The sequence below is a fragment of the Podarcis cretensis genome, assembly GCF_951804945.1.
Source record: "Podarcis cretensis genome assembly, chromosome: 8".
NCBI classification, from domain to species: Eukaryota; Metazoa; Chordata; class Lepidosauria; order Squamata; family Lacertidae; genus Podarcis; species Podarcis cretensis.
In genome coordinates this window covers 86,056,957-86,070,067 of record NC_137177.1, presented here as the reverse complement: position 1 = coordinate 86,070,067, position 13,111 = coordinate 86,056,957, and the positions used below count along the sequence as shown (strand labels likewise).

The following is a 13,111-nucleotide window of genomic DNA, read 5'->3' as shown; positions in this document are numbered from 1 at the left end:
GTTTCACCACTTCCAGAGGGTCTGCTCATTGAGCATTCTTCCTGATTTGTTTGCTCAAGGTTTTCAGGAGAGGTAATATGACACCCAGTGTTTACTGAGCATGTGGAGAAGCTGTGCAACATTTGTTATCCCACGTCTTCCAGTGCATTTCCATGTCACTTTCCTTACTGCAGAAAAATAGTCAGATAGGAGGAGGGAGGAGGAGTGGGTTTATTGCGCTAAAGCCACAAAATGAATTTGCTGGTGTGTACCTGAATCCTCAGGACGCGGGTGGCGCTGTGGGTTAAACCTCAGAGCCTAGGACTTGCCGATCGGAAGGTCGGCGGTTCGACTCCCCGCAACGGGGTAAGCTCCTGTTGCTCGGTCCCTGCTCCTGCCAACCTAGCAGTTCGAAAGCACGTCAAAGTGCAAGTAGATAAATAGGTACCGCTCCGGCGGGAAGGTAAACGGCGTTTCCGTGCGCTGCTCTGGTTCACCAGAAGCGGCTTAGTCATGTTGGCCACATGACCCGGAAGCTGAACGCCAGCTCCCTCGGCCAGTAAAGCGAGATGAGCGCCCCAACCCCAGAGTCGTCTGCAACTGGACCTAATAGTCAGGGGTTTCTTTGCCTTTACCTTTACCTGAATCCTCAGTGTTTTGGATAATTTTTGTTTGTTTCCTCTGCTTGTAAGCTGCCTTGAGAATAATTTGATTGAATGGTAGGGTGCAATTCCGTTAATCAGTCTTAAATGTCCCTCTATAACTAGGCTTTTGGCTGATTAAACCATCTGTGGACTTTAAATCTGTTTATGGGTGGGTGGGGATATTGGTTTTTGCAAGCCCATGCACTAACCCCCCCCCCACCCCCCAGGCCCGGGAGCCAGCTCCATAAACAAGGAGACATGACACAGCAATGTATGGGATTAAATTAGGCAACAACTTTATTAATTTCAGATGTAGGAAACCTTGGCTTAGGCATTGGACAGCATCCCTCTCGGCCCCAGGTTGGGTCTGAGGATGCCCAGGGCATACAGGTGTTGTGGGGGAGACTGCCGCAGCCAGCCGCCCATTGGCTAGCCAGAAAGGGGGCAGAGCGACAGCTAGGCAGCAAGGAGAGATGTCTCAGAGGCTCAGGAAGCCCACGCCAGGTCGCAAACCCCACCCACCACTCCGACAGGTGAGCGGTAATTGTTATCATGTTATATATTTCCTGTTTTCATTTTGTATTCTTTATGCTGTAAACTGCCTTGCGATCTTCAGGGTGGTATTTAATAGTAGTGACAATAGTTATACCGAATTTTTCGCTCTATAAGACGCACTTTTCCCCCTCCACAAATTAAGGGGAAATGTGGGTGCGTCCTATGGAGTGAATGCAGGCTCCTTGGCTTCAGTGATAGCAACACAAAGCCTCCGAAGCGCAGAGGGAGTGCTCCCTCCGTGCTCCGGAGGCTTCATGTTGCTTTCGCTGAAGCCTTGAGAGCGAGAGGGGTCGGTGCGCACCCACCCCTCTCGCTCTCCAGGCTTCAGGGAGTTCCCGCTGCGCTCCGGAGGCTTCGAGTTCCTTTTGCTGAAGCTGGGAAAGCAAGACTCTCCTGGCTTCAGCAGAGAGGGAGAGCTGCGCAGCGCCCCTTCAGCCAAGCGGGAGGAGAAATGGAAGGGTCTCTGTTTCTCTTGCCACTTCGCTGAAGGGGGCGCTGAGCGGAGAGGGGGAGAATTTTTTTTTTCTTGTTCTCCCCTCTAAAACAAGGTGCGTCCTATAGAGCGAAAAATACGGTAATACTAAATCTTCCAACATTCAGTTTCGTTGGATGTCCACCAAATCTAGTGCTGTGAGAGAAGGAGAAAAAAATTCCCTCAACTCACTTTCTCTATGCCATGCACAGTTTTATAAAATTTCACCAGGTCACCTCTAAATCACTTTTGCTCCGAACAAAAAGGTCCCCAAACCTTGCTTGCATGCTGGGAATGTGTGGACAAGCCCCTGATCTTGTTTTGTATGGTTCCCCAACCCCTTTCCCAGTCTGTTTTGCTCTTCTCTTTTGCTGTGTTTTATAGACTGTCACTGTTGAAAAAGTTATTTACAAAAACGGCAGCAAAGGGATCAAGTAGAAATCATTGTTCTCCTAATGTGAAAAAAAAAATAAACTTCCCTTGTAGTAGAAGTGTCGGGTAGTTCCCTAAATGCTTCAATACATTCCCCTGTTTTGTAAGCTGCTTCACAAATCATATAAACTCTTTCTCTTATATGTAAAATCACTGTTACTGCACTGCACTGCACTGCACACGGGAAGTACCGTATTTTTTGCTCTATAAGACTCACTTTTTCCCTCCTAAAAAGTAAGGGGAAATGTGTGTGCGTCTTATGGAGTGAATCCAGGCTGCGCAGCTATCACAGAAGCCAGAACAGCAAGAGGGATTGCTGCTTTCACTGTGCAGCGATCCCTCTTGCTGTTCTGGCTTCCGAGATTCAGAATATTTATTTTCTTGTTTTCCTCCTCCAAAAACTAGGTGCGTCTTGTGGTCTGGTGCGTCTTATAGAGCAAAAAATACGGTATTTTGTATATACCATAAGAAAAAACAGTGGGAAGAGGCAGAGGGAGAAACCTCATGCCATAGGGTGCTACCAATTTTCCTCGATTACTTCTGCATGTATCAAATGAGCATTAAAGTCTCATCTCCTCCCTGATTCGAGACACATTACAAAACAGAATAAAAATACGCTTCGTTGAGCTGCCAGTCTGTCCCTCCATCTCTCCTCTGTCAACTTCTTCACACAGCACATCGTTGGTCTCTGGAACATGTTTCCCCAAGATGCAATGGTGGCCGTCAACTTGGATGGCTTTAAAAGACGGTTAGACTAGATTCAAGGAGAAAGGGCTATCGATGGCTCTTGTGTTTTGCTCCCTGGCTTCCCACAGGCATCTGGTTAGCCAGTGAGAACAGGACCAGCAGGTTGTTGTTCCGTTCCTTTCTGAATTTCAGGTGGTCCATGATTCCCTTACCCCCCTCCTCATAATCACAATGTACCCTTTTTTGTTGTTCACAGCCAGTCCTGGGGAGACTCGCTCTTCCCCTTCCCCACCACCCAGCCCCTCGGAGCAAGAGAAGAGCCCCCCTGAGCCACTGAGCCTTGCCCTGGAAAGCAGCAAAGAAAACCAGCAGCCGGAGAGCAGGTCCGGTTCATCGCTCAGCGGGAAGATCTGCCCCAGCAGCCAGGCGTCCGTCGGCATCCAGGAGATTGTGGCCATGTCGCCGGAGCTGGACACTTACTCCATCACCAAGAAGGTCAAGGAGGTCTTAACGGATAACAACCTCGGTAGGGGTGCTCAAGGGGGCAGCTGCCGGCGGGGGGGCGACGACGTACTCTGGGACCCCAGTTCAGCTTGCTACATGGACGGAGGCCATGAAGAGGTTTTCGCCATTGATCTAGGGCAAAAAAACTACAACCCCAAGATTTCCCTGGTCAGGAAACTCTGTTTTGAACCCGTGCACGTTTAATAATAATAATAATAATAATAATAATAATAATAATTTTATTTATACCCTGCCCTCCCCAGCCAAGACCGGGCTCAGGGCGGCTAACAACCAATAATAAAAACAAGTTGATTAAAATACAATTTAAAAGATTAAGATACAATATTAAAACAATTAGGGAGCAATCTCATCATAGGAGGAGAAAGGAAAAAGAAAAAGGGGGAGGGAATCAAGTTGACTCCAAGCCAAAGGTCAGGTGGAACAACCCTGTCTTACAGGCCCTGCGGAAAGAAATCAGATCCCGCAGGGCCCTGGTCTCATGAGACAGAGCGTTCCACCAGTCAAGAGCCAGTGTTGAAAAGGCCCTGGCTCTGGTTGAGGCTAATCTAACTTCCTTATGGCCCGGGACCTCTAGGGTGTTGCTATATATGGACCTTAAGGTCCTCCGTGGGGCATACCGGGAGAGGCGGTCCCGTAGGTACAAGGGTCCTAGGCCATGAAGGGCTTTAAAGGTCAAAACCAGCACCTTCAATCTGACCCTGTACTCCACCAGGAGCCAGTGCAGCTGGAAAAGCAGTAGTCACGATTTGCCCCCCGATGGCGGCTTCTTCTCAGCACATTTTAGTGCCACGGAGGTAAATCGAAGGCAATGCGGCGAGGAAGAGCTACCAACTGGTTGGTGTGTGTGTTGCGGTTTCCACCAGCTTGTTTCTGGGCCTGCATCACCTCCACTGAGCCAACTAAATAATATTTGCATTGGTGTAATGTATACCTGTCTTATGGCAGTCACATATTTATTTATTAATGATCTGCCCTTCACCTTAAGGTCCCAGATCAGGAGCTCAATGTATCCCGTGATTCTGCAGAAGCAGAGTGTCAACTTTTGGGTTGGGGGTTTTTGTTTTGTTTGTTAGAAAGCAAGTTTCTAGACCTTATGAATACGAAGTTTAAAAGTGTGAAAGCATGCACAGCTTTCTAATTTACATAGATCAGTGGTCTTCAGCGGGTTCAGACCTGAGACCCCCAGCTCTGGCTCCCAAGCTCCAACATGGGACCCACTTTCACATTTTCACTTGGTTTGCATTTGATAGTGCTAAGAAAGCACATTATTAATCCTAGAATGGCAATTCACAGAGCAAAACGCATAGTGCTACCAGTGCCAGATTTACGTATAAGCTAAACACTCTCTTGGGGGCCCCAAAAAAGTTTAAAGGGGGGGGGGACTGGATGTATATTTCCAAAACATAAGATAAAAAACAAATAAACTAAAACCTACATACAGCAACAGTGTTTTGTGTTGTGTAGGCTCCTATGATGTAAGTAATGAGCCCCACCTGCTAGCCGGCTCCCTAAAATATCACTGGTTTGCTCATTTCTATATATAGAGTACCTACATTCTGCATGGACTGGTCCATAAATTACCATATAGCATATACTCAGTGCAAAAAAACAGCAACAATTTGTTGTTGACAAAGGACAGCTGAACATATAAAGGGCCCCATTACCTTCAGTAGCTTAGGGCTTCATCAAACCTAAATCTGGCCCTGAGTGCTACCCAGTACTATTTTTCTAGAGAAATGAACACCTCCCTCATGATGTGTGCACAAAGCAGCTTACAGCAAACATTCAAAACATCAAGATACAGAGCACTGGAAATAAAAATATACAAAATACAGAGCATGTCAGTAAATCCAAAAATGACAAAAGTTAACAATTTAGCAGACTCTGAATGAATTCAATGTTTTTAAAACTACAACAAGGCTTAAATACATAAATCCAGAGTAAAATGAGAATTAACCCAATCTTGGTCTGAAGGAGCATCTCCACCCCCATTGTTCAGCCCGGACACTGAGGTTCAGCGCCAAGGGCCTTCTTGCGGTTCCCTCACTGCGAGAAGCCACGTTACAAGGAACCAGGCAGAGGGCCTTCTCGGTAGTGGCACCTGCCCTGTGGAACGCCCTCCCACCAGATGTCAAAGAGAACAACAACTACCAGACTTTCAGAAGACATCTGAAGGCAGCCCTGTTTAGGGAAGCTTTTAGTGTTTGATGTATTACAGTATTTTAATGTTTTTTTGGAAGCCGCCCAGAGTTCCTGGGGAAGACCAGCCAGATGGGCGGGGTATAAATAAATTATTATTATTATTATTATTATTATTATTATTATTATTATTATGGGTCCCAGCACAAAAGACCTGGATCTCAGCCCTCTGGGTCACCCACAAGCAGTTCCCCTAGCTGCAAGGACTTCTGAGATAACAGCAGCATCAAAACAGTCCCTCTAAGGTGCTATTCACTTACGTTACCTCTTTGCTGGAAACGGCCAGTGCTGCAGTTAAGTTTGTCCTCAGCGGCACACCGCAGTCTGAACTTCCAATTTCTCTCTCTCCTGCTAGGTCAGCGGCTCTTTGGAGAGAGCATCCTGGGCTTGACTCAGGGGTCCGTCTCTGACCTCCTTTCCAGGCCCAAGCCATGGCACAAGCTGAGCCTTAAAGGAAGGGAGCCCTTTGTCCGCATGCAGCTCTGGCTGAACGACCCGCACAATGTCGACAAGCTGCGGGACATGAAGAAGTTGGAGAAGAAAGGTGAGGCAGGAGAGGGTGACCATGCCGAAACTGCTTGCCTTCCTGGGCCGGCGTCGCAGGCAGCAGCTGAGTGACACCTGGGGAGATGGCATGGTTTGTGGGGACCACACCTTCTCCAGGGATGCTGTAAAGCTACAAGGGACCAGGCCTGAGATAAAAGTTCCTGCCCCCAGCATGTCTCCCCTTTGAGCTGAATGGGTAATGCCTCCTTCATTGGACGTACAGTGGTGCCCCGCAAGACGAATGCCTCGCAAGACGAAAAACCTGCTAGACGAAAGGGTTTTCCGTTTTGGAGGTGCTTCGCAAGACGAATTTCCCTATGGGCTTGCTTAGCAAGACGAAAATGTCTTGCGAGTTTTTCCGACTTTCCCCCCCTTCCCCCCCCCCTTTTTCTAAGCCGCTTATCCGCTAAGCCGCTAACAGCCGCTAAAAGCTGCTAAAAGCCGCTAATAGCGCTAATCCACTAAACCGCTAATGGGCTTGCTTCGCAAGACGAAAATACCGCTAGACGAAGAGACTCGTGGAACGGATTCTTTTCGTCTTGCGAGGCACCACTGTATTTAACTCCTTCATTGGAGGTTTTCAAACAGAGGTTGTGTGAGGTGGGAGTGTGGTTGCTCGCGAAGATAACAGCCTGTCTTTACAGGATTTATTGAGTGCAAAACTTATGTGCAGTGCAGAAATCCAAAAACCATGCCTGCAGATTCAGGAAGTGCCTTCTTCCTGTTTACCCTCCAGCATAAAAGCCCGGGAAAAACCCCTCTCCTCCTTTTATCCTTACGTGAAATTCCCCGGCCAAAGCTATGGCACGGAAGAGGTACATCCACTTCCCTGGGAGTGGTGCTTTGGCTCCTCTCAGCCTGACTGAGCCTTTGCCTCATCGTCCCCCCTTTCTCTCGTCCTCCGTGTCTCCTGAAAGCTCCCCCTCCCTAGACTCTGACGATGTGGAGCTGCTCAACAGAGGAGGAGGCTGTCTGTACGTTCCTGTCTCTCCCCCCTCCCTTGAAAGCAGACCCCTGACAGGTTGCATGGCCATCTATCAGGGAATCTTTAGCTGTGATTCCCGCATTGCAGGGGGTTCGACTAGATGACCCTGCAATTATAAGATTCTGTGATATGCAATAAGGATGAGCGAATCCTTTCCTTTTATTTCTATCTGGGGGCGAGTTGGGGAGAGACACTGCATATCTGGAACATCTTTCCACAAAAGCCAGTGGTGTCTGGTTTTTGCAAGGATAAATGGAGTTTTTTCAAAGACCTCATTTGCCAGTTAGTTCCCTTCTAAGCTTAAGGGTGCCTTGTTCCTCCCCTCCAGGGTGCTGCCTGACTTCCTTTTGCAAATGACCCATCCTTGACAACCTTGTGCCTCGATTCTATGACTGGCTTCATTCTGCACTCGGTCACCCATGTATTCTTTTATATACAGTGGTACCTCTGGTTGCGAACAGGATCCATTCCGGTGGCCCGTTCACAACTTAAGCTGAATGCAACCCACGTCTGCGCACGTGCAGGTCGTGATTTGCCACTTCTGCGCATGTGCATGACGTCATTTTGCACATCTGTGCATGCGCAAGCGGCGAAACCCAGAAGTAACCCTTTCCAGTACTTCCGGGTTGCTGCGGGACACAATCTGAAAACATTCAGCCTGAAGCAAACGTAACATGAGGTATGACTCTCTCTCTCTATATATAAAAATAGCTCACAGATAACTTTTGAGAAACCGTTGCTTTATTTAGGGCACACATCCAGAACTTTCTGTTCCTGAATTACAAAGATCAGTTGCACCCCTAAAGTGTTCTTGTGAGTTTTCTGCTCAGTGTCTTTCTTGTGCAAGAGGTTGAGTTCTGGATCATCCCCACTGTTTCAGAAGCAGAAGGTGCCTGGCTCTGGGGAAATATCTGTTGTGCTCAGGTCCTGCGTGTGGGCTTCACGCAGGCATGTGGTTGGCCACTGTGAGAACTAGGTGCTGGACTAGATGTGCCATTGGCCTAATCCAGTGGCCTCTTCTTATAGCCTGATGTTTAAATCAGGACCATAAGAATGCTTTTTAAGGATCCTTCCTTCCTTCCCTCTAGCCTACCTGAAGCGTCGCTATGGACTGATCAGTGCTGGCTCAGACAGCGAGTCTCCCAACACCCGCTCGGAGTGCCCCAGCCCCAGCCTCCAATCTCAAGACCTCAGCCTTCTGCAGATCAAGAAGCCAAGGGTGGTCTTGGCTCCCGAGGAGAAAGAGGCCCTGAAGAAGGCTTATCAGCTGGAGCCGTACCCTTCCCAACAGACCATCGAGCTGCTGTCTTTCCAGCTTAACCTCAAGACCAACACAGTGATCAACTGGTTCCATAACTACAGGTGAAGAATCGGGCCGGATGAACTTTCAACCCCTTCCTTTCCATATTAAGGCCTCTGGCCAGGGCTGCTTTAAGTCCGGGGTGGGGGCCCGCAGGCCGAAGGGCAGAACACAGCCCTGGCTGGAATGTGTCCTAGTTGCATGATAGGTGGGAGGTGTCAGTGTTAAACCACAGAGCCTAGGGCTTGCTGATCAGAAGGTCGGTGGTTCGAATCCCCGCAATGGGGTGAGCTCCCGTTGCTCGGTCCCTTCTCCTGCCAACCTAGCAGTTCGAAAGCACGTCAAAGTGCAAGTAGATAAATAGGTACCGCTCCGGCGGGAAGGTAAACGGTGTTTGCGTGCGCTGCTCTGGTTCGCCTGAAGCAGCTTAGTCATGCTGGCCACATGACCCGGAAGCTGTACGGCGGCTCCCTCGACCAATAAAGCGAGATGAGCGCCGCAATCCCAGAGTCGGCCACGACTGGACCTAATGGTCAGGGGTCCCTTTACCTTTACCTTTATTCTTGCAGAGTATTGCTGCTTTTATTCTTAAAAAGACTTCTTCTCCAGCCACGACCGACAGCTTTTTACACCCACCAAATGCAACCAGCCTTCTACCATCCAACCAACCCACAACCCAACACTAACATTGACCACTCTATATATACAGGTACAATTTGGTGAAAGGTTGCATGAGTCATTGCAGGCCGCTGACTCATGCCGACTTAGTTCTTTTAGCATTAAAGAAACAGTGGCCAATTTTTAGCCGCGACAGGAAAGAGCGAGGTGTGCATGCAAAAAAGCTCCAGTTGTGACATGTGAAAGGGTCACACCCGTTGGCCTGGCTAATTTTGTCTCTGGCCCCCACCCACCACTGGCACGCGGCCCCAGGAAGATTTCCTCCCCAAGAATTGCACACCTCAGATTGATAAAAAGATTCCCCACCCAGGTGATCCATTACAGCAGTGTTCATTTGAATATGAGCTCCACCTCCGGGCAGTGAAAGGAATGAGGCACCGCAGCGCACTTCCGTATTGTCCACTCATCTATAATGCAGTCAGGATCTGATCACGGAAACTGCTTAGGCGGTGTGGGCTGCTTGGTGCATTGATGGTTCTTGTGCATTTTCAAGAACCATCCTTACGACACTCCCAGGGAGTGAAGCCACTGGGATTCCTGTAATAAGAATACAGTGGTGCCTCCCAAGACGAAAAGAATCCGTTCCGCGATTCTCTTCGTCTAGCGGTTTTTTTGTCTTGCGAAGCAAGCCCATTGACGGCTTAGCGGATTAGCGCTATTAGCGGCTTAGCGGCTTTTAGCGGCTTTTAGCGACTTAGCAGCTTAGCGGGTAAGCGGCTTAGCGGCTTAGAAAAAGGGGGGGGAGGGGAAAAAAACCCGCAGGAACTCGCAAGACATTTTCGTCTTGCGAAGCAAGCCCATAGGAAATTTGTTTTGCGAAGCACCTCCAAAACGGAAAACTCTTTTGTCCAGTGAGTTTTCCGTCTTGCGAGGCATTCGTCTTGCGGGGCACCACTGTAATAAGAATACTTTTATTATTCGTACCCCGCTCATCTGACTGGGTTGCCCCAGCCATTCTGGGTGGCTTCCCGCATATACAAAAACATAATTAAACATTAAAAAGCTTCCCTGTGCAGGGCTGCCTTCAGATGTATTCCCAAGGTTGTATAGTTACTTATCTCCTTGACATTTGATGGGAGGGCATTAAGGGAATCATTAAGGTAAGGCATTTTGGCTGAGAATAGCAAGAGTGGCCCATGCCAGAGGCGAATTTAGGGGAGTGCAAATGGTTTGCCGGCACTGGGCGCCCTGCTGAGAGGACACCACCAGGGGCACTGCAACAATAACAAACAATGGAAGGTGAGAGGCGTGTTTGTGTGATGTCACAGAGGGTGCCACTGAAATTTGAAAGCCCAAAGTCCACCACAGCCCATGCTCACAGAATGAGTCAGTGGCAAAAGTGGGCCTTGAACCCTAAAACCTTCTTAGCCTTACTGCATGATGCTCCACCCTAAGTTCTCGAGGTCTTCTTCAAAGTTTATCTTCAAAAATATTGCAAAATTAAGGATTGCTAGAAAGATGTTGGGAAAAGAAAATTATGTGGTTTTAGTAGAAATGACATAAAGGTTTAAGTTAAAATGAGTTGGTGAAAGAGAGAATGTAAAATTATAGTATATTAAGACAAATTATTAAGATTAAAATAAGGATTTGCTGAAATAACAAATTGAATTAGAATACAAAAATGGGAGGCGTGAGGAGGACAAGGAAATAAGTGAATGTAAGCAAGTGATGTACAGGTTTGACTTGTTTTTTTATCTTTTTTCTTCTGTTTTTTCTGGTTTTTGATGATTATTTTTTTATATGTATTTTATATGTATTGTTTTTTCTTTTTTTCTTTGATTGTTATTATTTTCTCTTTTTTTCTGTAATTTTTAAAATCTTAATAAAAATTTATTTTATAAAAAAAAAAAAGTTCTCGAGGTCTTCTGCTGTTAGCCGCCCTGACTCCCTGGCCTTTTCCCTGGCAGGTCCCGAATGCGCCGTGAGATGCTGGTGGAAGGAGCGCAGGAAGACACAGACCCGGAGCAGAGCACGACGCCAGCCAGGAACTCCCTCAAGAACCCTCCGCCCCAGAGCCCTGACTCCGAAGACGAGGACAGGAAGCCCACCTTCAGAGACGCCGAGTGCCAAGGGGAAAGCGAGTCCCTGGTCCAGATCAAGGAGGAGCAGGTGGAGGACTGTGCAAACCACAGGGACTCCTGCAGCCTGGATGGGGAGATGGAGCCTCTTTCCAGGTCCAGCCTCAAAGAAGAGCTGGTGGAGGCAGCATATACAGGGAGCCCAAACGAGGCTCACAATGTGACCTGGGGCAGCGCCCCACATAACAAAACACACGTCCCCGGGGCTCCCGATTACCCCTCTTTGCATAACCCCCTGGAGTCAGACAGCAGCGAGAGGCCTCACCCGGACCCCATTAGCTTTAAATCGGCTTCTGAGTCCTCCCGGTGCAGCTTGGAGGTCTCTCTGAACTCCCCATCCGCAGCCTCCTCGCCAGGCCTCATGGTGTCCGTCTCTCCCGTCCCGTCCTCGTCTGCCCCCATCTCCCCGTTGCCACTGAGCGCCGTGACTGCCAAAGCGCCGAGTTCAAGTCCCGCCACGGATACAGGCTCGACGCCCCCGAATGCCAAACTGAACACAAACATCCAGCGGCGGCACGAGAAAATGGCCAACCTCAACAGCATCATCCACCGGCTGGAGAGAGCAGCCAACCGAGATGAAACCCTGGAGTGGGAATTTTGAGGAGGCTGAGTCAAAAAGAAATAAACTACCCGTATTTTGTTGTCCAGGTTTTAGATGCTGTTGAACAAGCTGGTGAAGCAGGGAGTCGTAGCGGAGTGTGTACAGAAATAGATCTAGCTAGCTATATATATAATATACATATATCTATTTTATTAATTTCCTCGACTACTAAGGAAGAGAGATAAACCAGCTCCATTTTGTTGAACAAGAGTGGTTAAACAGCTACGCTGTAGCTCCTTTTCTTAGCTCCTGACAGGAAGATAAAATTGACCTTGTTTGTTTAAAATGTGAAAACGAAAAAAAACAAACAGAAACCCACTTGGGAACACTTTTAGAAGAAAAAAACATATTAAAATAATATTTATAGACCTCTTTTAGATATTTTAATAAAAGGAAACTTTGGAATTTATTAACAGCTCAAGCTGCTTTGATATTAAAAGATAGCTATAAACTGTATCAGTTGTGTCATTAAATGTCCACTGAAAAGTCTTGTAGTTTGCCACTGGATGAGATTAAAAATAATTTAAAAATTTAAAGATATAACCCAGACTCATTGATCAAAGCCATCAAGAAGCACTATGAGACTGACCAAAATTTTGCTAAACTTGATCACCGAGGGGGGGAGTGGGCGCATTTTCCTCCCCCCACCTGTCTGTAAGACACAGCGTTCGTGCGACATTTTCCAGGGACTTGTCTTATAGTCCACGAAGACTCTAAATTTGGAATCCACGATGCCATCCTGAGTCTGTTACTTAGTTCTGGTGGTATGTTTTGGAACCTGTTTGGTTGTTTTCCTTTTTTATTTCTTTTTCTTTTTTTTGTAACATGGGGGTGGGAAGTGTTGCGTGCCGTTGTATATGTTGTAGAGATATGTTTGCAATAGCCTTCCTGAACAAGATGTAGCATGGTTTGCTTTCCTCTAGCAAGTGACCGGCCAGAAACCAAAACAAAGGAACACGGCCAGAAACGTCATTAATGAAGCAGCAGTGGCAGCAAGCAAGCAAGCAAACAAATAAACAAACAAACAAACAAACGGCAGCCATGCTCTTCCTCCTGCCCGCTATTTTAGAAAGTAGCATCTTTTGTTTCAGAAAGGTGTGTTTGGCAGCTTGAAAAATATTGTGGTGCGTTTGGTTTTTGGCAAGGACAGACTTCAATAACCGGGACACCCCATACAAAGGTTTACATTTTTGGGGTGTGTGAAAATCACTGCCTTTTTGCTTAGCTCAGTGTTTCGTTTCTGGAAGGGAGCAACCAGCTGAGTTTCTTGCCTACAAGAGTATGGAAATATAGAGGAAATGTTGGTTCATGCTCAGTTTGTTTTCCACCCCACCCCACCCCCAATTGTCAACCCAGTCATGAGTTCCCCATGTGCCCTTATTCATTCCAAGGGAGACCGTACTGCAGGCTTAGAGTAGAAGGTCTGGGGA

The 13,111-nt window shown here is 47.6% G+C and overlaps 1 protein-coding gene across 1 annotated transcript in view; it reads left to right on the top strand.

Moving 5' to 3' along the window:
- The window catches only part of CUX2 (cut like homeobox 2), a 265,234-nt gene extending 253,506 nt beyond the window's left edge, over window positions 1-11,728 (top strand). The window contains exons 19-22 of the mRNA XM_079987653.1: window positions 3,026-3,295; window positions 5,849-6,037; window positions 8,113-8,386; window positions 10,910-11,728. Coding sequence (XP_079843779.1) covers window positions 3,026-3,295; window positions 5,849-6,037; window positions 8,113-8,386; window positions 10,910-11,681 — 1,505 coding nt within the window. The 3' untranslated portion in view covers window positions 11,682-11,728. The remainder of the gene's footprint in view (window positions 1-3,025; window positions 3,296-5,848; window positions 6,038-8,112; window positions 8,387-10,909) is intronic.
- The last annotated feature ends 1,383 nt before the right edge of the window (window positions 11,729-13,111 follow it).